This window comes from Sus scrofa, chromosome 6, assembly GCF_054392235.1.
Source record: "Sus scrofa isolate SSC_HxYL_T2T_F1_AM1 chromosome 6, Sscrofa_HxYL_maternal_Yorkshire_Landrace_v2.0, whole genome shotgun sequence".
NCBI lineage: Eukaryota > Metazoa > Chordata > Mammalia > Artiodactyla > Suidae > Sus > Sus scrofa.
Genome location: NC_139388.1, coordinates 93,811,416 through 93,835,641, shown reverse-complemented (window position 1 = coordinate 93,835,641; position 24,226 = coordinate 93,811,416). Strand labels below are relative to the sequence as shown.

General features: G+C 48.8%; 1 protein-coding gene across 17 annotated transcripts in view; it reads right to left on the bottom strand.

The window, feature by feature from the left end:
* AZIN2 (antizyme inhibitor 2) overlaps window positions 1–23,490 on the bottom strand; it is a 159,412-nt gene extending 135,922 nt beyond the window's left edge. For 11 of the 17 annotated variants that reach the window (XR_014804759.1, XR_014804758.1, XR_014804757.1 and 8 more), the window contains exons 1-9: window positions 23,392–23,490; window positions 23,179–23,299; window positions 22,357–22,534; window positions 20,408–20,581; window positions 9,405–9,577; window positions 8,294–8,428; window positions 7,070–7,235; window positions 5,385–5,547; window positions 4,113–4,225 (exon numbers count right to left, since the gene is read on the bottom strand). Coding sequence is in view for 12 of the 17 variants with exons in the window: in XM_084958024.1 (XP_084814150.1) it covers window positions 4,113–4,225; window positions 5,385–5,547; window positions 7,070–7,235; window positions 8,294–8,428; window positions 9,405–9,577; window positions 20,408–20,581; window positions 22,357–22,461 (1,029 nt within the window). In the remaining 5 variants the exon portion in view is untranslated. 17 annotated transcript variants of the gene reach the window in all.
* Between the last annotated feature and the right edge of the window lie 736 nt (window positions 23,491–24,226).

Sequence of the window (24,226 nt, the reverse complement as noted above, 5' to 3'; positions counted from 1 at the left end):
GCACTAAATAGATGACAGGGTTACTGTGGAATTGCTTTCTTTGATTTTTTTTTTTTTTTTTTTTTTAGTTTGAGAATATTGTGGGTTTTTTTAAGTCCTTATGTTTTAGTGATAAATACTAAAACATTTTTTTAAAAATTCCAGTAACATTTGTTCTGTAGTTTTTGTACTTTTCTCGTGACACTGGTTTGTTCTGTTTTGATTTGTTCATCTTTTTAGGACCACACCCTCAACAAATGGAGGTTCCCAGGCTAGGGGTCAAATTGGAGCTGTAGCTGCCGGCCTACACCACAGCCACAGCAACACAGGATCCGAGCTGCATCTGCAACCTACACCACAGCTCATGGCAACACCAGATCCTTAACGCACTGAGCGAGGCCAGGGATCAAACCTGTGTCCTCATGGACACTAGTCAGATTAGTTTGCACAGAGCCACCATGGGAACTCCTCTCATGACACTGCTGTAGTCTGCATACTACTCTCTCTGTCTCTGTCTGACTCTGTCTGTCTGTCTCTCTCTCTCTCACACACACACAAAGCAGGATTGTATTTCTTTGTTTTTGCTTTTTTGTTTGTTTGTTTGTTTTTTAGGGTCTAACCTGCAGCATATGTGAGTTCCCAGGCTAGGGGTCTAATCGGAGCTACAGCTCTGCCTGCCTACACCACAGCCACAGCCACACCAGATGGGAGCCAGGTCTGTGACCTACACCACAGCTCATGGCAACTCCAGATCCTTAACCCACTGAGCGAGGCCAGGGATTGAACCGGTGTCCTCATAGATACTAGTTGGGTTCATTAACCACTGAGCCACGATGGGAACTTCAGGATTGTATTTCTAAGGCACAGACAATTCTTCCTCACCTTAACTTGTGCAGACCTAAGCACAATGTTTTGTATGTGGAGGGCGCACAAATATTTGTTGACTTTTTTTTTTTTAAGGCTGTGTCCACAACATATGGAAGTTCCTGGGTCAGGGATTGAATCTAAGCCTCAGCTGAGACCTATGCCACAGTTGTGGCAATGCCAGATCCTTAACCCACTGCACCGGGCTGGGAATTGAACCTGATCCTCCACAGTGACCAGAGCCGCTGCAGTTGGATTTTTAACCCACTGCACCACAGTGGGAACTCCTATTTGTTGAATTTTTAAAAAATTAAAAAGGGAGTTCCCATTGTGACGCAACAGGTTAAGAACACAACGCTATCTCTCTGAGAATGTGGGTTCGATCCCTGGCCCTGTTCAGTGGGTTAAGGATCCAGCATCAACCGAAAGGTGCAGTGTAGGTAGCAGAGGTAACTTAGAGCCCACGTGGCTGTGACATAGTCCTGCAGCTGTGGCCCTCATTCGACCCCTAGCCTGCAAACTTCTCTATGCTGCAGGTGTGGCCATAAACAAACAAGAAACAGACAAAAAAGGACCAAGCATATTCCAGTGATGAGAAAGAATACCCTGAACCAATAATTATGTTCACTACACCTTTTCCTACCTGAGGCCCAAAACCAAAGTCCCTGGGAAGGAAGAGCAGGGCACAAAGCTGCCATACTGGCTAAGGAGGGGCGCTTTCTTGGGGAAAGAAAGGGCCGATACCTCTAGCCAGCCTGGGTCCTCCTGACACACTCCCAGCACACCTCTAGTTAACTTACTGTGTGCTGTCACCTATACAGTATCCTTTCCATGGCTCCACTGCAAGCCCCACCCTGGGTGTGGTCACCTGGCAGGACTCCTAAGTGGTCTGCACACCCATCAGAGGAGCTGCAGCACAGACCACATGGAGGGTCAGTCGCTTCCTGGTGTCCAAGTCAGGAAAACCAACCGGAGGCTGATCCACCAAAGTGCCCAGTGCAGGAGCACAGCCCTGCTCCTCTGAGGAGCTGAGGAAGGGCCCAGGGTCAGGACCTGCCTGCCTGCTGCGGGAAGAAGGGACAGGGAGGGGAGGGGAGGGGGACAGGAAGGGAGAGTCGCTGGGAAACAGCTGCTGCCTGCTGTGTAACCTGGGGCTTGGCTGGCCAGTCCTTTCGCTGCGGTAGGATGTGGGAGACCACAGGAATGCAGGCAGTGCTCAGGCCTCCCCGTAGGAAACGGAATTCCTGAGCAGGTCAGGAGATGCACTCAGACAAGCTCAACCCGCGGTTAACCATGCAGCCGTGGAATGAGGACAGGAGGACCCAGCAACTCGGGGGGCGGGGGGGGGGGGACCTGGAGGGAGGAGGGGCTCCCTCTGCCTGCGGTAGAGGAGGGGCAGGAAGAACTACAAAGAGCTGCTGACCGCTGATGGCCCCTGAAAAAACTAGGCAGGAGGGAAAGGGAAAGAAAAACAAACACGCATACTGAAAGCTCATGATGGTGTGAGTGCTGGTTCTGCCCGTTCAGTTTCTTTCCCGAAGCAGGACCACACAAAGGCCTGGAGATGTGAAAATATAAGACCGCATTTTCTGGTGGTGTCTGATTTTCTTTCCCCTCTTTTTTTTTGGTGGGGGGTGTCTTTTTAGGGCCAAGCCCTTGGCATGTGGAAGTTCCCAGGCTAGCAGTCGAATGGGAGCTACAGCTGCCAGTCTATGCCACAGCCACAGCAACACCAGATCTGAGCCTTGTCTGTGACTTACACCACAGGTCATGGCAATGCCAGATCCTTAACCCACTGAACAAGGCCAGGGATCCAACCCACATCCTCATGAGTACTAGTTGGGTTCATTACCACTGAGCCACGACGGGAACTCCTTCTTTGTCCTCTTAATGAAGCCCACTAAAGCTGCCAGAGACCCTGGGCTGGATCCCACAGGCTAGGAGGACTATTCTGTCTGTTCCCGTTCCTTTGTTAATATGGAAAAAGTCCATTAAAGATGAATTTTTACTTCTTGGAATTTATCCCAGAGCAGTGACCAGAGATAGATGTCAAGAGGAACTCATAAAGCTCAAAAACAGGAAACCAAGTGAACAATCACAAGAATTAGATGGGTTAAAATATTATGTAGTCATTAAGAAGAGCGCTGTCCAGACATAGAGAACAGACTTGGGGTTGCCAAGGGGAGGGAGTGGGATGGACTGGGAGTCTGGGGTTAGTAGATGCAAACTATTATATTGAGAATGGATAAGCAATGAGGTCCTGCTGTACAGCACAGGGAACTATACCCAGTCTCTTGGGATAGACCATGATGGAGGATAATATAAGAAAGGGAATGTATATATATGCATGATTGGGTCACTTTGCTGTATAGCAGAAATTGACACAACATTGTAAATCAACTATACTTTAATTTAAAGAAGAAAAAGAGGAGTTCCCGTCATGGCTCAGGGGTTAACGAACCCAACTGGTGTCCATGAGGATGCCGGTTCGATCCCTGGCCTCACTCGGTGGCTTAAGGATCCATCGTTGCCATGAGCTGTGGTGTAAGTCACAGACGCGGCTTGGATCCCACATTGCTGGGGCTGTGGTTTAGGCTGGCAGCTACATCTCTGATTCGACCCTTAGCCTGGGAACCTCCATATGCTGTGGGTGCGGCCCTAAAAAGACAAAAGAAAAAGGAAAGAAAAAAGAAAAGAACAGTGCTGTCAAAGACTGGTTAATGGCATGGAAGAACACCACACGAGGCTAAGTGAAAAAAAAAAATTAGGTTACAAATTGATAAGACCCCACCCTTATGGGAAAAAAGTATAATATATTTTCTAAAAGATTAAAAGGAAATCTAATGTTCAAGGCATCTTTCTTTCTCTACATGGTGGAATCAGGGGTAACAACCATCTTCATTCTTCTTGTCTCCTTTCTACAATGAATATGTTTTACTTTTTCAAAAATAGGTAACAACACACAAAGAAAGTCATTTAAATGCACCCACATGTATAGACCTGGCTGTCCAGGATGGTGGCCACTAGCCACGGGTGGCCGCTGATCACTTGAAATGTGGCTGGTTATCAACTGAGGTGTGCTCTGGGTGGATTTCAGGGACAGCAAGGAAAAAGAATACAACATATGGCAATAATGTTTTTAGATTGGTTACATATTAAAATAATGTGTGGGATAGACTGGGTTACGTAAAATATATTGAAATTGATTTTTAAAAAATAAATAAATGCACCCACACAACGGAACACAGGCCCACGTGGGATTGGCTCACCTTCGGCAGGACAGGGGTAGGGCAGGTGTTGTCAAACAGGACTGAGTTGAAGATTCCGTACACGCCCTCACCGAGGTGGTACACGATGGTCTTGGGGGCGGAACCGGTTTCCTCTGCGGGGAGGGAGGGGGCAGGGGCAGCACAATCGGGAGCGTGAGGCGGGGTGGGACCGCGGAGGGCTCCGCAGAGAGGATAGGCTACTGCTTCCTCCTGTGACAGGAGGTTCACTGCGGTGTTGGAAACACCCCATGGCTGAGCAACCCTGCCCGGGACACACTCCGTGCCTGCAATCTGAGCCCTCAATGTCCCAGCAAAGGCAGAAGAGCAGCCCACCCAAACTCACGACCCCTCGAGGTTAAACCACTGGCTCAGAGGCCCATGAAGGGGCAGTGCATGAGCTAGAATGAGAAGCCAAGGCTTCTGGCTAGACTAGAAAGTATAGTCCCCCAGATCTACAAAGGAGGCCAGAAGAATCAGACACACGCGCATACGTGTGCACGTGCACACATATGTCATTCCACCTGGAGCACCCCTCACCCACCCCGCGCCACATCCCTCAATATGGGTTCTCTCTGGGGAGGAGCACATAGACCTCAGGTTCTTTTGCCTGGAGGTTGCAGCGCAGAGAACAAAACCTCCAAATCAGAGTCAGACCTCTCACTCAAGGGTCTGCTGGGAGGACTGATCCACCTGGAAGGTCAGGGTGGAACGCTGCTGTTGGCAGTGTGGACAGAGAAGCCTTGAGTCAGCCCCGCCTGGACTTGAAGCCTGGCACTGCCCCTTATTAGCTGTGTGACCTTGGGCGAGTGACTCAACCTCTCCATGCCTACGTTCTGTGGTCTGTAAAGTGGGCTTAGACAAATGTTAAGTTGTCATTAATTATTTTCATTTTGTTATGAGAAGCAGCAGGGTGAGGAAGAGCCTGTACTTTGGGGAGAAGACAAACATGGGGTCAAATGCAGGCTTGACCACTTACTAGTGATGGAGCAATTCACTTGTCTTCTCTCTGGCTCTCAGTTTCCTCATTGGCACAATGGGGTTAATAAAATATCTATTCTCCCTAAGGTTGCTTTGATCTCAATGTTCATAAAATATAAACATGCATAGGACAGAATTTGCTAAATAAGCCACTTGGGGTGAGAAGACTTGATTATAAATTTCCCTAAAGCAAGGACCCAGTCTCCAGATTCCCCCACCCCCTAAAATCAGACCCTGCTCAGCCAGCCACTGCCCCCTGGCTTTGGGGAAGAATGGGGCTCCGCTAGCACCTACCCTCCCTGCCAGGCTGGTCCAGAAGAACCTCCTTCTTGGCGATGATGCTGACTGCCAAGGTGAAAGCCGAGGTCACGTAGTAGCGCCCCAGCTTGGCAAGGATGTCTATACCACAGCCCTCTGGGAAGTACAGGTCCAAGGCTGAGTTGATCACAGAAGCAATCTGGTGATGAGGGGCACAGTTACACATGTGAAATACGGGGCTTATGCTAAAGACTTGCTACAGCACCCAGTCTATTTCTTTTTTTATCTATAATTTTTATTATAGTTGATTTACAGTGTTCCTTCAATTTCTGCTGTACTGCAAAGTGACCCGGTCGTACATGCATATACATTTTTTTTTTCAATACTATCTTCTATCATGTTCTAACATAAGGGATCGGACATAGTCCTCTGTGCTGTACAGCATGACCCCTAGTCTATTTCTTGAAAGCCTCTTTGATTTCAGAAAGAAGGACTTGGCAGCTGCTAAGGCCCAGCTGGTAACTGCAGACATCTGGCCAAAAAGATAGGCAGAGACAGAGCTGGGTCAAGATCCTTACACTTGTGTAAATCACCCTCCTCAACGCCTCCACAGTGGGAAATGCACTCTTCGTCTAACTTGGTACTCAGATTCCAGAAGCCCTGATGTGGCTCTTTCTTTCATGAATAACCAATATGTTAAATAACATTTTTTTTTTTCCTTTTTAGGGCTGCACCCATGGCACATGGAGGTTCCCAGGCTAGGAGTTGAATCAGAGCTGTAGCTACTGGCCTATGCCACAGCCACAGCAACGCAGGATCCGAGCCACGTCTGAGACCTACACCACAGCTCACGGCAACACTGAATCCTTAACCCACTGAGCAAGGCCAGGGATCGAACCTGCATGTTCATGGATCCTAGTTGGGTTCGTTAACCACTGAGCCACGATGGGAACTCTGATACAAGCCTGGTCTTTTATTATAAACATGTTAGGGCTATATGTGCATATGTTTTTATAACCTGTTTTAGCCAACAAACTGAATGACCTCCCCATGTGTGTAAATGTTTTCACCATAACAATGAACCATAATTTAACCAATCCCTGAGTGTTAGATGGACTAGGGAAGTCCACTGGACTTTTGTTATGAACAATGCTGCAGTGCTCATCTTTGAAGCTAATTTTTTATGTCCCTTGTGGATTATTTTCTTAGGGTCAGTTCCAAGATGTGAACAGTCCAGGACAAGGCACTTATTGGGGGGAAAGTGCCCTCTAGTTGTTGAAATGGGAATTGCAATGACACATTTTCCTAACTTCACCTTATCCATCAGAAGGGGACAGATGGATTAGAAGTGGATAGAACACTGGCTTTTCCTTCCCCCGCCTTCCAACATTATTTCTCATCAGTCCCCCAGAGGGTGAATAGGGTATAACCAGACCCTCAAAGAGCCTTATGACTTATGCAGATATGGCCTGGTTAAGCCTCAAATATGTGCATGGCTGGCATCAGGCAGAGCTGGCTGTGCAGCCTGCTCTGCCATGGACTCAGGAAGTGAAGTGACCTCTATGAGCCTCATTTGTTCAGCTGTAACACAGAGTTAACAATAAGATAACCCAGGTAAAGTACCAAGCACAGCACATGGGACCCACTCACAATGGGTTTCCTAGGATCATCACCCCGCATCCCCACTGAGCCCAATGTGACACTTGGGACCCCAGGTTTACCTCTTCGAATCTCACTTTGGCCCCCTCCACTCCAGGGAAGCCGCCGCCGAGGTCCAGGATGTGCATCCTGTGGCCCAGCTCAGCACCCATTTCAAACACAAGCCGGGCATCTGCAATGGACTGAGCGTAGGCCTGAGGGTCAGGACAGCCACTGCCAATGTGAAAACTGGGAAGGGAGGAAGAGTCGCAGCTTACACAAAGGGGCCCAAGTACTGCTACCTCAGCCCCAGCCAGGAGCCACCTTGGACAAGCAAACTGGATGCTGTGCCCATTTTTTGGATGTAGTGACTGATGGCCTAAAAGGTTAAGTGCATTGTCAAGGGCTGTGTGGCAAGTGAGGAGTAGACAGGAGACTAGATCCAAGGTCCCTTGGCACTTGGTGCCCCTCCCCTCCCCCCACATTGCCCCTGGGGCTGAGCTTTCTGGGATGAAGGGTAGGGCCCCAGAGGCAGCCAGATCCAATGTAGAGCTCAGTCAGCAGTGTGGCCTGCCCGCTTTAATTCCCCAGCTATAATGTGAAGATCCCACAAGGTTACAGGATAATGTCTGTGAAGCATTTAGCACAATGCCTGCTACATCCTAACTCCAGAACAAAGAAAGCTATATTAAGTCATTGCTCTTACTTCTTGCATATCCCCACCAGAAAAGAGGCAGAGCCAAGGCGTGCCTGGACCACCTTTGGCCTCAGGCTGGAAAAACTCCTGCAAAGCCAGGTCCCTCCTAGAACCTCCAGGGACAGGACATTCTGGGGACTGTAGGGCTGGCGCAGTGGGACATTCCAAACCTCCATCTTCTTTTTTTTTTTCTTCTCTCTCTTTTTTTTTTTTTTTTTTTTTTTTAACACAGCTGCTCCTGCAGCATATGGAAGTTCCTGGGTAAGGGGTCAAATTGGAACTGCAGCTGAGGCCTACACCACAGCCCCGGCAACACCAAATCTGAACCACATCTGCAAGCTACACCACAGCTTGTGGCAACGCTGGATCCTTGACCCACTGAGCGAAGCCAGCCATCGAACCCGCATCCTCATGGGTAGTACGTTGAGTTTGTAACTCACTGAGCCACAACAGGAACTCCCAAACCTTCTTTCTAAAGGGAGGAAACTCTCACAGGGTAGAATTCCAGCCCCACCTTGGAGGCCCTGGGGGAGGTCTCACACACCATTGACTAATTCCTGGGAAAGAGGCAGTGGGCCTGATGGGGTGGGCGGGACTTCCGGGCACTCACCTCACACCCACCACCTCCATGTGGTTCTTCTTGGCATTTTCAAGCAGGTGTCTGCAGGATTTCAGTGAGGCCCCAAACTTGAAGCTCAGGTGGCTCAGGGAGTGGGAGTCATCGGTGGCAATGCAGAGAACCATCCTGAGGAGACACGCAGGGCACCTCTGCAGGGGGGACCCTGCCTCCCACAGCCCAACCATGTCTCTAAGTCAAGGGTGTGAACCCTGGTAGCTCAGAACTACCCAACACATAGGCCCCCTGACCCCTTCCTCTCCCTGCACAGCCAGTCAGCCTTTGAATCCTGTCCAATCCGTTCCCTAAATATCCCTGGGCCTTTCCCTGGACCCCTGCCCTGGTCCCGACCTCACCAGCTCTCCCCTGGGCCACCCTACTTCCCCCAAATCAGCCTTTACACCAACCAGGCTTTTCCAACTTCTCTTGTATGGAGGGGAACCATTTTTTAAAGTCTTATTGAGAACCCTGATATCTTCAATGCATACAACAGACAAAATGAAAGCCGCTTTGGGTGAACCAGAGCGACCAACCCCCTGGCTCCCCGGGGTGCCTGATGACCAAGTAAGAGCCACAGCCTGAGCCAAAGGTCCAGCCTAGACCCTTTCCAAAGCCCACAGGCATTGGGTCCCTGCCCCCTGACTAGCATCATTCACTGCCACCTAAGCCTCTTGCACATGGTATGTTCCAGCCACACCAAATTTCTTCTTATCGCTTTAATGTCTCCTGCTGCTTCCAACCTCCCTGTGTTTGCTCACGCAGCTCACACGGATGTGCTATGTATACATTCCCGGATGCTGTCCGCTCCTCAAGGCCCATCTCAAATGCCCCCTCCTCCATGAAACTTTCCCGACCACCCCGCCCTTGCTCTCTCTGCCATGACTTTGACCTCCACAGTTCAGTGGGCTTTGCTCTGCCTGGGCTGTAATCCTACCTTTGTCCTGATCAGGCTCTGGCATCCTGGGTTCAGTCCAGGAGGGCCCGCTCCAACCTCCCGTGACCATGGCCGGGTCCAGGGCAGGGTCCTCAGCCCCAACCCGACTCTGCCCACTCCCTCCGCCCTTCCTTGCAGCCCAGCCTCCCACATGAGTGGTTCTCAGCTTACTTGGCACTGGGGTGGCTTTTTACCACCTTTGCCAGCTCCATCTCGTTGTCAAAGCTCAGCAGCTGGACCCCATGCTTGGCAGCATACTTGATCTGTGCAATTTGCTTACAGGGGTTGGCGTAGATGATCTTACTGGTGGGGACACCAATATGCTGGACCAACTCCATCTCTGCCTGTGGGGTCCCAAAGGTGGTGGTGAGAAGGTGCCAGGCCCGCTGGGCCCACGGAGGCCAAAAGAAGCACAGATGAGGAGCAAAGTCACAGCTCTACCTGGGGAAGTCCATGAGAAGTGGGCCTCGCTTTTAGACAACAGATATACAAAAATCAGGACTCACGCTGGTTCACCATTGGCAGGCAGGGCTGCCATGTACAGTCATGCAGGTGGTGCACTACACAAATCCTAGGGAGAGTGGGGCCCCATTCAGAGAATATATGGTAGATCTGCATGTTTATTAGAACTTCCTGGCGTTCCCGTCATGGCTCAGAGGTTAGTGAACCCGACTAGCATCCAGGAGGACACAGGTTCGATCCCTGACCTTGCTCAGTGGGTTAAGGATCTAGTGTTGCCATGAGCTGTGGTATAGGTCACAGACATGGCTCAGATCCTGTGTTGCTGTGGCTCTGGTGTAGGCCAGCGGCTATAGCTCCAATTTAACCCCTAGCCTGGGAACCTCCATGTGCCACAGGTATGGCCCTAAAAAAGACCAAAAAAAAAAAAAAAAAAAAGAACTTCCTAACAGTATAGCACCTTATTCTAACAAAATCAGTATATTTATGTATAACAACTAAGTGTTTTCAGGAAGGGATACATTTTCTTTTTTTCTCTTTCTTTCTTTCTTTTTTCTTCTTATGGTCCCACCTACAGCATATGGAAGTTCCTCGGCTAGGAGTTAAATTGGAGCTGCAGTTGCAGCCTACACCACAGCCACAGCAACACCAGATCTGAGCAGCATCCACGACCTCTGCCCGTAGCTTGCAGCAACACCAGATCCTTAACCCACTGAGCAAGGCCAGGGATTGAACCGGCATCATCACAGACACTATGTTTCAGTTCTTAACCCATTAAGCCAAAACGGGAATTCCAGGGATACATTTTCTAATTCACACAAAGGCACTATACAGATGCAAGGTCCTGAAAATAGATTTTGGACACATTTTCCTGGCAGAGTTGAATGTTTTAGAGAATATCACTTGATGTACTGGAAAGTTTACCAGACCTAGAATCTTTTGAGGCAGGTCATCCAAGATCCAGAGACCTGCCCTCTGCATGGCACTGTGCTGGGGGGCTCCGGCAAGGCCCTCTCCCCATGGGGCCTCCTCTTCCTCACATTCTTAGAACAGTGCTCCACCTGCCTGTTGCGTTAATGATGCAGATGACAATGATGATGATAGTGAGAGCAGCCGTGGTCACTGAGCACCGACCAAGCAGCCCCCAGATGAGATGCTTCATATCAGGTGCTGGCAAACTTCTTCCAAAAATAAAGGGCCAGAGAGGAAATCACTTGGGCTTTGTGGGCCATACAGCTTCTGTACAACTACTCTATTGCCTTTGTAGCACCAAAGCAACCCCAGATAATACATAAGTGAATGAGCGTGTCTGTGTTCCAATAAAATGCTAAAAAAAAAAAAAAAAAGAAAGAAAAAGAAAGAAAGAAAGAAAGAAAGAAACAGGCAGTGGCCTGAGTGTGGCAGATTGCCTTAGAGTAACTTTTGTTTTTGTTTTTGTTTTTGTCTTTTTACCATTTCTTGGGCTGCTCCCACGGCATATGGAGGTACCTAGGCTAGGGGTCTAATTGGAGCTGTAGCCACCGGCCTACGCCAGAGCCACAGCAACGTGGGATCCAAGCCGTGTCTGCAAACTACACTACAGCTCACGGCAATGCCAGATTCCTAACCCACTGAGCAACGCCAGGGATCAAACCCGCAACCTCATGGTTCCTAGTCGGATTCATTCCACGACGGGAACTCCATAGAGTAACTTTTTTATTTACTCCTTACAATAACCACATCAGAGGGGTATTAGACAAGTATTCCATTCTATAGAGAAGAAAACATGCTTAGAGAGGCTGTGTAGCAAGTAGAGGCAGAACCAACTTTCAAACTCAAGCCTGCCTCTCCACAATCAAAGGAAGGAAGTCAAGAAGGAGGCAAGTTTGAAACATGATAGGAGACACGGGGTCATCTTCAGATCCTGAGTTTGGAAAAGGACTGTAATTTTAATGAAGCAACTTTTTTTTTCTTTTTACGGTTGCACCTGCCCCATATGGAAGTTTCCAGGGGTCAGACTGGTGTTGCAGCTGCTAGCCGATACCACAGCCATGGCAATGACAAATCTGAGCCACATCTGTGACCTAAACCATAGCTCACAGCAACACTAGATCCTTAACCCCCTGAGCGAGGACAGGGATAGAACCCACATCCTCATGGACACTATGTTGGGGCTCTTAACCCACTGAACTGCCACAGGAAACTCCTTAATGTAGTGATTTTTCAGCACCAGGTAGCTATGTGCATTATCTCATTCGATGCCTGTAACTCTCCTATGCAATATGTATTGGCCACACTTCACAGAGGACAAGATTGAGTTCAAAGAAGCCTATCTGCCTGTGGTGACACAGCCAGTGAGTAGCAGAGGGAGACACAAAGGTTCACCTCCAGAGCTGGAACTGCTGTCATCACAACTTGCTTGCAAAGACTCTGAGTCTGAGCAGATATGAAAATGTGGTCTCGCTCCCCACTTTACTCACAAGGTGAGAGGAAGCGGCAATGGTAGCGCTTTGGGGATCTGTGGTTTAGCTGTGATTAGAATTATTTAAATAATACCCATTGTTGTTCCTTGAGGGGTTACCGTGTGCCAGCCATTGCATTAAATATTTTATAGATATTCTCATTTCATCCTCATAATAATCTCATGAGACAGGAAAGAGTGGCTCAGAGAGGCCTTAAATGGCTTGGACCAAAGACACGCAGCTTCCAAGTAGCACAGCTAGAATTCTAAGCTAGGACTGTCTGACATTGGCACACCAGCCCTTACCCACAGCACTTCAACGGCGAAGACACCTCCAGGCTGAATGGACGAGTATCTCTGGAGCATCTATTGAGTTGTCAGGCTCTGTGACGGGTGCTAATGAAAACAAGGAATGAGTAAAGCAGACAGTCTCCGATCCTGTGGAGCTTTCCGGCAGATGGAAATGAGGGGAGGAATGAATGAGAAGTGCATAATGATAGGATTACAGATGGGTAAGAGTCATGGAGAAAAAGCACCGGAGAGCAGAGAACCTGGGATGGAGAGACCTGGGTCTGGGGGATGGTGGACAGCTCTCTGAGAGTCAGAGATTTGGGCTAAGGAGAGGGTGTGGAGAAAAGGGAACCCTCCTACACTGTTGGTGGGAATGTAATTAGATGCAGCCACTATGGAGAACAGTATGGAGGTTCCTTAAAAAACTCAATATAGGAGTTCCCACCATGGCACAGTGGTTAATGAATCCGATGGGGAATCATGAGGTTGCAGGTTTGATCCCTGGCCTTGCTCAGTGGGTTAAGGATCCGGCGTTGCTGTGAACTATGGTGTAGGTCACAGACGCGGCTCAGATCCCACATTGCTATGGCTCTGGCATAGGCCAGGGTCTACAGCTCCGATAAGACCCCTAACCTGGAAACCTCCATATGCCATGGGAAATGGCTCTAGAAAAGGCAAAAAGACAAAACATATATATATATATATATATATATATATATATATAGAACTACCCTATGATCCGACAATCCCACTCCCAGGCATACATCTGAAAATGATGTAAACTCTAATTTGAAAAGATAAATGCACCCCAGTGTTCACAGCAGCACTACTGACAAGAGCCAAGACATGGAAGCAACCTAAATGTCCATCAATAGAGGAATGGATAAAAAAGATGTGGTACGCATATACTATGGAATACTACTCAGCCATTAAAAAAAGAATGAAATAATGCCATTTGCAGCAACACAGATGAACCTAGAGATGATCATACTAAATGAAGTAAGTCAGAAAGAGAAAGACAAATACCATATGATATCACTTATAGGTGGAATCTAAAATATGGCACAAATGAACCTATCTACAAAACAGAACCAGTCTCACAGACATAGAAAACAAACTTATGGTTGCTAAAGGGGATGACAAGGAGAGGGATAAATTGCAAGTATGAGATTAACAGATGCACACCACCATACGTAAAATAAACAATAAGGATTTACTGTATAACTACACAGGGAGTGTAGTTAATATTTTGTAATAAACTATGGCAAAAAGAATCAAAAAAAGAATATATATATTCTTATATATATATGTATAACTGAATCACTTTGTGGTACATCTGAAACAAAATGATATTATAAATCAACATATATAAGTTTAAAAAAAAAATTTCAGCTGAGCCCCACAGGAGGCTTTGGCCAGGCTCAAATGGAAGGAAAGAATGTTTCTAGAGGAAGCGGCCTATGTGGCGGTTGAGCAAAAATGTGCCTCAGAACACATTCTTGATCAAGGGACAGAGGATGCTGGGGTGGCCTGGGTGGGGTGACCACAGTGGGGGAAGATGAGGGTGGAGGGAGGCGGGCAGAGCTAATGGGGAGACCAAGAAGGCCGATGTGGGTTTATATTTGACCCTGAAGGCCGTGGGAACCAGTTTGAAGGGTCTCAAGAGAGGAAAAGACATGATCGGATGTGAATTTTGGTTTGTTTGTTTTCTTTTTAGGGCCACACGTGGGGCATGTGGAAATTCCTGGGCAAGGAGTTGAATCAGAGTTACAGCTGCCAGTCTACACCGCAGGCACAGCAATACCAGATCTAAGCCACATATGCAACCTATGCCATAGCTCACAGCAACGCCAGATCCTTAATCCACTGAATGAGGCCAGGGATTGAACCTGCATCCTCATGGATACTAGTCAGGTTCTTAACCCACTGAGCCACAATGGGAACTCCCTAGATGTGCATTTTGAATGTAAGTTCTAATGCATATCATTCCAGCAACCACGTGAAAATAGACCAAGGAAGGGCCTCGGAGAATTCTGGGAGATAGTCACAACCGCCCTTGGAAACATGACAGGCCATGCTAGGGGAGGGGAGGAGTTCCAGTCGTGGCTTAGAGGTAACAAAACTGACTAGTATCCATGAGGACATGGGTTCGATCCCTGACTTTGCTCAGTGGCATTGCAGCGAGCTGTGGTGTAGGTCACAGACGAGGTTTGGATCCCAGGGTTGCTGTGGCTGCGGTGTAGGCTGGCAGCTACAGCTCCAAGTCAACCCCTAGCCTAGGAACTTCCATATACCAAGAGTGTGGCCCTAAAGAAAGACAAGAGGGAGAGGTGTGATCTGGAGATAGGGCTGGCACACTTGGTGACGGATTGCACATGGGGGTGTGGGGTAAGAAGCCTGCAGGGACTCCTTGCCCAGCAGACCCTGGGGCCCCTTGAAGGGAAGATCATGAGTGTGTTTGAACAGGCTGGGTTCCAGGCATCCTGTGGCATCAAAGTCAGCATCTGGGTAGGTAGGGTTTGGGCTGGAGATCAAAACGGGTGAGGTGGTGGCATATTGGGGGTATTTGAAGCCATGAGAGATGATGAAATCCCCTAAGAAGACAGAGGGTTTACAAGAGAGGGGAGCCTGAGCTGGAATCTAGAGGAACTCCCCAAGTCAGAGAGCGGGAAGAACTGACACAGGACCTGCAGAGAGGGGAGGAATGAGTGACTCCAGAAAAGGCAGAACAGGATGAGGGTGATTATGCCATTTCTTTTTTCTTTTTCTTTTCTTTTTTCCCCCTAATGAATATTTATGACCTGAATTCTTTTTTTTTTTTTTAATTTTTTCCGCTGTACAGCATGGAAACCAAGTTACACATACATGTATACATATTTTTTTTCCTCCCATTGTTGTGTTGAGATGTAAGTAACTAGACATGGTTCTCAATGCTACAGAGCAGGATCTCACTGTAAATCCATTCCAAGAGCAATAGTTGCATCTGTTAACCCCAAGCTCCTGATCCCTCCTACTCCCTCCCTCTCCCCATATTACGCCATTTCTGTCTAAGCAAATGCTGTCTTGCAATTTGAGTCTGTGCAGGAGCCATCAGAGGCACCCTGGGAAGAAGGCTCAGCAGGCTCACAGCAGTGGCCACTTTCATTGGCTACTCTTCCAAAGCTTGTAAAACTAAGAGCACAGTTATTGTGGAGTATAGGCAGATCTCATTTTATTTCCCCTCACTTTATTGTGCTTCTCAGATATTATGGTTTTTACAAAATTGAAAGTTTGTGGCAACCTTGCATCCAGCAACTCTATTAGCTCCATTTTTCCAACAGCATTTGCTCACTTCATGTCTCTATGGCACATCTGGGTAACTCTCGTGATATTTTAGATGTTTTCAGTGTTATATTTGTAATGGTGATCTGTGATCAGTGATCTTTGATGTTACTATTCTAATTGTTTGGGAAGACAAACCGCACTCATTTGAGACAATGAACTTAACGGATAAATGCTTTGTGTTCTGACTGCTCAACCCACCAGCCATTGTCCATCTCTCTCCCTGTCCTTGGGCTTCCCTATTCCCTAAGACACACCAACCCAACAACATTGAAATTAGGCCAATTAATAACCCCACAATGACCTCTAGGTGTTCAAGTGAAAGGAAGAGTCTTATCTTAAGAAGTTACCATAGGAGTCCCTGCTGTCGCATAGTGGGTTAAGAATCCAACTGCAGCTGCTCAGGTTACTGCAGAGGTACAGATTTGACCCCCAGCCTGGCACAGTGGGTTAAAGGATCTGAGCATTGCCGCAGCTATTGGTGTCGGTCACAGCTCGGATTCAGTCCCTGGCCTGGGAACATCCATTTGCTGCAGGTGCTGCCACAGCCATTAAAAAAAAGAAGTTACCACAGCTGCCCCAAACTTCAGCAACCCCCACCCCGATCCATCAGCAACCATCAACATCGAGGCAAGACCCTCCACCAGCAAAAAGATTATGATTTGCTGAAGGCTCAGATGATAACATTTTTAATAGTAAGGGATTGTTAAATTAAGGTACGTATGTTGGTTTTTTTAGACATAGTGCTATTTCACACCAAATAGACTATAGGATAGTGTAAACATAACTTTTCTATGCACTGGGAAACCAAAAAAAATCAGGTGACTCGCTTTATTGCGATATTCACGTGATTGTAGTGGTCTGGAACCCAGCCCGCAATATCTCTAAGGTATGCCTGTGTTTTTATTTTTATTTATTTATTTATTTATTTATTTATTTATTTATTTTTGTCTTTTGTCTTTTTAAGGCTGCACCCGCAGCATATGGAGGTTTCCAGGCTAGGGGTCGAATCGGAGCTGTAGCTGCTGGCCTATGCCACAGCCACAGCAATGAGGGATCGGAGCCATGTCTGTGACCTACACAGCAACTCACAGCAATGCCAGATCCTTAACCCACTGAGCGAGGCCAGGGATTGAACCCACGTCCTCATGGATACTAATCGGATTTATTAATCACTGAGCCATGACGGGAACTCCCGCCTGTGTTTTTTAAAAGAACGTGTTGTGAATGGGGAGCTGCTATGCAATGCACATAAACTGTCAGTTCTGCAAGAGGAATAAGTTCTAGAGAACTGCTGTACAACGCGGTGCCCGTAGTTAACAATTCCACGTTACACAGGTAAAAATATAAGAAGGCAGATCTCATGTACAATGTTCTCACCACACACACGCAAAAACAAAAAACAAATAAAATAACCACCTCTTTTATGGTGAGAACAAAAAGTAGAAGGACCAAGGAAAGTACCCTACAAGGTCTAAATACATCAACACAGACAGGTCGCCAAAATCTGCTGGATTTAAAGCCATTGTGTTCCAGTACCGACCACATGAACATCTTTTTTTTTTTTTTTTTTTTCACAAAATCACAAGACATTTTGTATGTTTTCTATGGATCATATTGGTAAGTGTTTTTTGAATACTAGTTACCCACCAAACTCGAACTCAGGATGGCGATTATCTTTGGAGAGCTAAAACTGATATTCTGCTTTTTTTTTTGCAAATAAATCAATGTATTATTTGAATAATTCAAAATGAATGTTTAAAATAAAGTGCTCACTGGATCCGGGAGATCGCTGGGGACTTGGTAAGAGGAGATTCCTTGAAATGATGAATGGAGGACAGGGAGCAGTGGTTTAAGGAGTGGAAACGGGCAAGTGTAGACAATTCAGTCTGGCCATGAAGACAGAGCAAGGGATTGGGCTAGGGGACCATGTGGTGTCCAGGGAAGATGGGAGGATGCTGAGGGAAAGAGCAGGAGAGGACAAGGGAGGGGGCGGGAGAGATGACAAAGTCCTTGGGAAGCGGTGGGGGGAGGGGGGGCACAGAGCCCTGTGCAATGCCTGCCGGGTGCCCTTGACCCTGGAGCCTGTCTGATACATGCATGGCTGTACACCCAGCCCCAGCTCACACCTAAACCTAGGTCAGTGTCTGCAAAGCCATGGTGCAGTACAGCCTGGCCACCACTACAGCCACCAGAAGAGGGCAGCCTCGGCCTTCCAAGAAAAGCTGTGCCTCCAGGAGCCACCTCTCAGTAAATGCATGCACCCAAGAGCGACGTGACCCCACCTACAGGGAAGGGTCCCGGTTCTGCCATCCCCTTCCCGAGGACCTTGGAGAAGACAGCAGCAATAGAGTCAGAGACCCTTGTCATACTTAAACGGCCCCTGCCTAGTGCATCACTCAACCGCTGATGTCCCTCAAGCCTCCTTTCCTTATAGGGTACCTGCTTCCTCACAGGGCTGTTGTCAGAATCACGATGCTAATAATTACCTCACAGGGTTGTGGCAAGAATAAAATGAGATCATGTACAGAAGATGCTTGGCAAAGCGCCCTGGATCCCTTGGCAGACCAGAGATGCTTTTAATGTCCTCCACTGACTTCTAAGCCCTAGCACCCACGGCTCTGCCCTTCGGAGGCCAGCCCTGGGGGCCAAGAACAGTGCCCCCCCTCTCTGGGTTTTCAGAAGCAGAAGACTCTAGTCAGTGGGCTTCAGTCCTCTTCTTCACGCCTAGACCAAGGGGGCAGGAAAAGAGTCCCCTTCCTCCTCAGTCAGAGTGGAGGCTTAGCATGCTGCAGGGGGGACATCCTAACCCTGTGACCAAGGACCCAAGGACTTCCCAAGTATGCTGCTCTGCAGCTGGCCCCCAGTTTCCTCAACTGCAAAATGGCCATCTCTCCCCTTAGACACCTCAAGGAGCTTTATGTGGGGCATGCATGAAACTAGGTGTGCAGAGCAAGAGCTGAAGCAAAGGGGCCCTGCAGGTGACACGAAGGAGGCCCATTGACCATGAGGACGTTAACATGCATCTCTGATAAAGGCGAATCTGTGTGTTCCACTATGGTGCACACTGCTTTCCCCGCTGGAATCCCTGCATCCCTGTATCCTGCCCAGGCAAGCTCTCCTTCTGTTTCCTCCAGAATCCCTTTCTAGAATCCTCCTCACAACACCCAGCTATATTGCTGACCAGGGCTTAAAAGGGGTTCTTCCTCAAAATAATCATGACTAATCATTAAAAAATAACAGTAATAATAATATCACAAACTAAATGCCCACCAGGCTTGCTGCCACCTCAGGGCTTTTGCACTTGCTGGTCCTTCTGCCTGGACTGCTCTTCCCCTGGTTATCCACCTGGCTGGATCCTTTGCTTCCTTCAGACCTTCGTTCAAATCTCAGTGAAGCCTTCCCTGGCCAAACTATCTCAGAGCACAATCCTCTCTCCCAACATTCACGTCTCTCCCCCACTTCCCTTTCCCCCTTTAATCTTCTTCACAGCTTTTACCATCCAAAATACCATAGATTTTCATCATTTAACTTGTCTGTTCTTTAGAAAGCAAGCGCCACGAAGGAAGGGCTTTTTTTTTTTGCTTTGTTTTGTTCCCTTGCTAAATCCCCACCTAGGAAAGTCCTTGGCCTCACAGCAGGTGCTCAGTAAATGTTTGCTGAATGAATAAGTATGTCCAGAGCTGTACGCTGAGAAAACTTTATAGCTTTAAAGGCTTTTATGAAGTCAGAACAAAAGGAAAATAGAAAAGTGAAGCCTTCAACTCAAGGACCAAAAAGTCTATTTCACTCCACACTGTATTGCCAGCTCTACTTCGCAGTGTCTAGCACAGTGCGGGAGTTTCAGAGAATGAGAGTAAATAAGCAAAGTAAGAGAGCAGGAGGGTATTAAGACAACAGTGTCCATCAAATTAGAAATGCAGAACTGGCAACAACAAAACTCTAAAAGGATTAGTTAAGAAAATGTACAGTCACTTATTAAGATTATAAAAGAAAAAACAAAACCAATGATTAAAAAAGCTGGTTTGGTTTGGTTTGGTTTTAATTGGAAGCATACCACGTATAGTCCTGTGCTGAGAAATCTGCAAATCCAAAATTAAAAAGGTGACCCACCTACCAAGGGACACACGTGCTGAGAAGTCTGCAAATCCATTAAAAAGGTGACCCAGAGTTCCCGTCATGGCGCAGTGGTTAACGAATCCAACTAGGAACCATGAGGTTGCAGGTTTGATCCCTGGCCTTGCTTAGTGGGTTAACAATCCAGCGTTGCCGTGAGCTGTGGTATAGGTCGCAGATGCTGCTGGGATCCCACATTGCTGTGGCTCTGGCATAGGCCAGCAGCAACAGCTCCAATTAGACCCCTAGTCTGGGAACCTCCATATGCCGTGGGAGTGGCCCTAGAAAAGTCAAAAAGACAAAAAAAAAAAGTGACCCACCTACCAAGGGATGCACATGGTTCTGATTTGGAACGTCAAGGCTGGCAAATTCTAAGCTTGTTTCTCCCTCCCTCATCCCTTAAACCCCTCTCACATGGGTGGCCCTTCCCAGGAGGGCAGGGGCCAATTACAGGTCCCTCTGCTTCAGGTCCACCCACAGCAGCCAGGCCACGTGTGTGTTCAGTAGGCAGCGAGGGTCAGTGCACCAGTGGGGGGCAGGGGCTCACCTTATTGGCACAGCTGAAGCCCAGCCCCAGCTCAGCCAGGACCTTCAGCACGCCTGGGCTGCTGTTGCACTTGACAGCGTAAAAGGGTCGGACTCGTGGCAGGCACTTCAGAAAGTAGAAGTGCTTCCTCACTACAGCACCCAGGTCGGCCAAGAAGAAGGCAGCAACCTTGTCCTGTACAACAACAAGGGTGAATATGAGACCCCACCCAAGGACCTCCCAAGCCTCCTGCCTTAAAGTTCTCTGGGGCTCCCTCCCCAAGCCTACAGTACATCCCAGGCTCTGCCATCCAGCTCCAGCTCCTCCCCTCAGGGCAGCTCAAACTCCAGCTCTATCCTAGCCTTCATTCCCACCTGCCGTCCATGTAGAATACCCTTCCCCCACAACTGTCTGGCAAATTCCTAATCTACCTTCAAGATTTAGCTGAAACCCTGCTTTTTCCCAAACCAATAAGGCAACTCTGCCTTTAATGCTCTCATTGCATTTTGTACATACTTCCAAAGTAACAGAGCTGTGTATACATACATGCCTCCTCCAGAAAAACATTAATTCCTTGAAGACCAAAGCTAGAGCCTACAGTCACTGGCTTTCAATGAAGTCTTGAGGTAGTCCCACTGCCATGGCACCCATGCCCTTGGACAACTGGCTGTGGAGGGCTGAACATGTGTGTGGCCATGGGTGAGACCACATGACTTAACCCTTTCCTGGGATGCAGTTTCCCTTCTATGCAACACTTTTTTTACTGATGCCCACTTGGTGTCTGACTAAGTGTACTTATCAAGTATGCTAAGTAAGGTACAGAAAAGACCAGACAGGGCTCTAGTTCTGAAAGGGCTTCGGTCTGGATGAGAACTAACCCTTTAAGCAATTACAAGCCCATTCAGTAAATACTAAACAGGAGTTTCTACAAAATGCAGTGGGGGCTATGGAGGAGGAAAATACAAAATCTGCCTGGGGTAATCAGGAAAAGGTGACCCAGATGAGTAATAAGCAATGAATGAAAGTAGGTAAGAAAGAGAGGCTGGGAGATGGGTGTTCCAGGGAGAAGCCTGGGCAAAGGAGTGATGGTGGAGCACGTGGAATCACTGGAAAATATGAGTAGACTGGCCCAGCTCTGATGGAAGATAATATATACTGTGGGAAAAGTCAGACATGGGGCTATGAAGGCAGAGGGTTCTGACTTGGATCCTGTCGGCAGAGGGAAACTGCCGAAGAATTCTGATTATTATTATTATTTTTATTTTATTTTTTAAATTTATTTCATTTTATTTTTTTGCCTCTTAGGGCCGAACCTGTGGCATATGGAAGTTCCCAGGCTAGGGGTCAAATCAGAGTTGTAGCTGCTGCCATACGTATGCCACAGCCACAGCAATGCCAGATCCAAGCTGCATCTGCAACCCAGAGCACAGCTCACAGCAACACCGGAACCTTAACCCACTGAGCGAGGCCAGGGATAGAACCGGCGTCCTCATGGATACTAGTTGGGTTCTTAACCCACTAAGCCACAATGGGAACTCCCAAGAATTCTGATTTTGAGCAGAGCTATGATAAAGTTGAAAGGAGTGAAGTGAGGGAAAGAAAAGATTAGGGAGCCTTTAGAGATATGAGGCCTAAACTACCAAGTGAAATTCCAGAAGCGCACATGGCAGGGTAATTTAAGGAGGCCGAATCCACAGAGCTTAGTGGTGCCCAGCTGTGGGAGGGGGATGTAAGGACTCCCAGGTTCCTGACTTAGAGGGCTGGGCAGGTGATGGTGGTGTGGTTTATGAAGGCGGGGGACACAGGAGGGGCAGGTTTAGGGGCAAGGACCAGGAATTTGGAGATAAAATGAGCCTCTCGCAAATACCAAGGACTGAATACCAAATAAGTGAAAGAAGATGAGGGCCCTAAGGGGCAGCTGGGCCTGCTGGGGGAACAGAGGGCCCACCCCCCCACTCCCAGACCCTCACCGTGGTGGCCTGTGAGGCCCCCAGAGTGAGCTCCTCCAGCAGGTCTCGGGTGCTGAAGCCCTCCTCCACCATCACAAAGTCCGTTTCACTCAGGTAGCCAGCCATGCCGAGGAGGAGGAGCCGGTGGGCTGGATGGAGCTGCCGATGCCTCCGGCCGCCTTAGAAAGTATGCAACACACTGCGGGGGAGAGTGAGGGGGCCGCTGGGGGCCTGGCCTTGGCTGCGCCCCTCACCTCCCCAGGCCAGGGCGCCTCGTCCTGTCACACCCTGCCCTCAGCACAAGCCTGGGGAGCTTAGGTTAGCTGGGACGAGTAAGAATCCTGGACCGGGACAAGGCATTATCTGTCTAGATGTCATTGCCTCTCTGAGCCTCAGTCCCCCATCTGTAAAATGGACGAATTGTTTTGGTGATCTTTTCCAGTTCTGAAATTCGAGTTTTAGTAAAAGGGAAAGAAAGAGAGAGAAAGGAGCAGGAAAGCCGAGTAGGTAAATTTCCAGGTGCCTCCCGCCATCCTGACCACGCCCACCTGAAGTGGCTGCGCTTGGCCCCACCTAGGAGTCTCCACTCGAGAACTGAGGTTAGGGTCTGCTCTCTTGCCGCGTGACCTTGGGTACGCCTCGTTCCCTCTCGGAGCCTCAGTTTCACCGTTTCGAAATGGGGGTCGGGCTGGTCCTGACATGCTAGTATTCTAAGCGTGCATGGGGGTTCCACCTGGTGGGTGGGGGTCCCGGGCTCCCAGGCAAGAACCCAAGGCTGAAATTCTGCCCAGGTGAGCCTTCCTGAGTGCAGGGCCGAGGTCCCGCCCCCCGAGGTCCGCTTACCAAGCCCCGTCCTCCTTCGCGGGGGCCAGAACCAGGCGCGCTGCTAGGGGGGGTCACCGGTAACCTCGAAACTTGTGCAACACCCCGAGAAGGAGTGGCAGTTGCGGAGCCGAGGCCCCTGCTGAGAGGAGGCAAGAGGGGCCGGGGAGCAGGTCAGCACTGGAGCCGCGAGCGCCCGCTCCCCAGGCTCCCCGAGCCACTCCCCGCACTCGCCTTAAAACGCATTTACACGGCTTCGGCCCATAGGTCTCCCCAGCGAGTGAATCGGATCCTCTGCGCCTCCGCTCGCTCGCTCCCCCAGGCTCGGGCCCCGCGGCCTGCGCCCCGCCCGCCCAGCAGCCACTGACCCCACGCCCCGCCTTCTGCCCGCAGCCCGCTTATATAAGCCCCGCCCAGACCCCGCCCCTGGCATCCAGGCCCCGCCTCTGCTCGGCCACCCTCCGTAGCCTTGGCAACTGGGTGCCGGCATCCCATTGGTCGATTCCGACATAAAGCCTTCAGCTCCGGGGGTCCGCTCCGGAAGGCTGATCCTCAATCCTGCCGAGCCCCCTCCACCGCTATCCTACACTGGGAAGTCAGAACTGCAGCGCCGCCAGCTCAGAATCCCGACCATCTACACGGTGGGACCCTTAGCTTCTAAATCTTGGATCTTAGAGTAAGGAGGAAGCCAAGGAGGTTTCCTGTTTGCTTCCGCCTTTTCTGGGACTACCTCAGCTTCACGGTGCCTCTCCTCTCTAAACCGGTAAACTGCCCACTCCTCCCTGGAAGCCGAGGTCAAATGATATTTCCTTGTATTACCTTCCTAATAAAATCCTTTTTATTTGACTATTCCAGCATCTTCTTTGATTCCTCCAACTCAAAACCCAGATGAAATGGTCTCAGAATTCCTTCTTGTGACTTTCCCAGCTCGGGGCAACCCCTCCCTCCATCCTACCTTCTGAATCTGGCAAACTCCTACTCCTCAAATAAAATGTGTCTCCTTCTCCGAGAAGCGTTCTCTGACTTCCTTAACTCAAATCATTTCTTATCTTTTACATCTCATGAACTC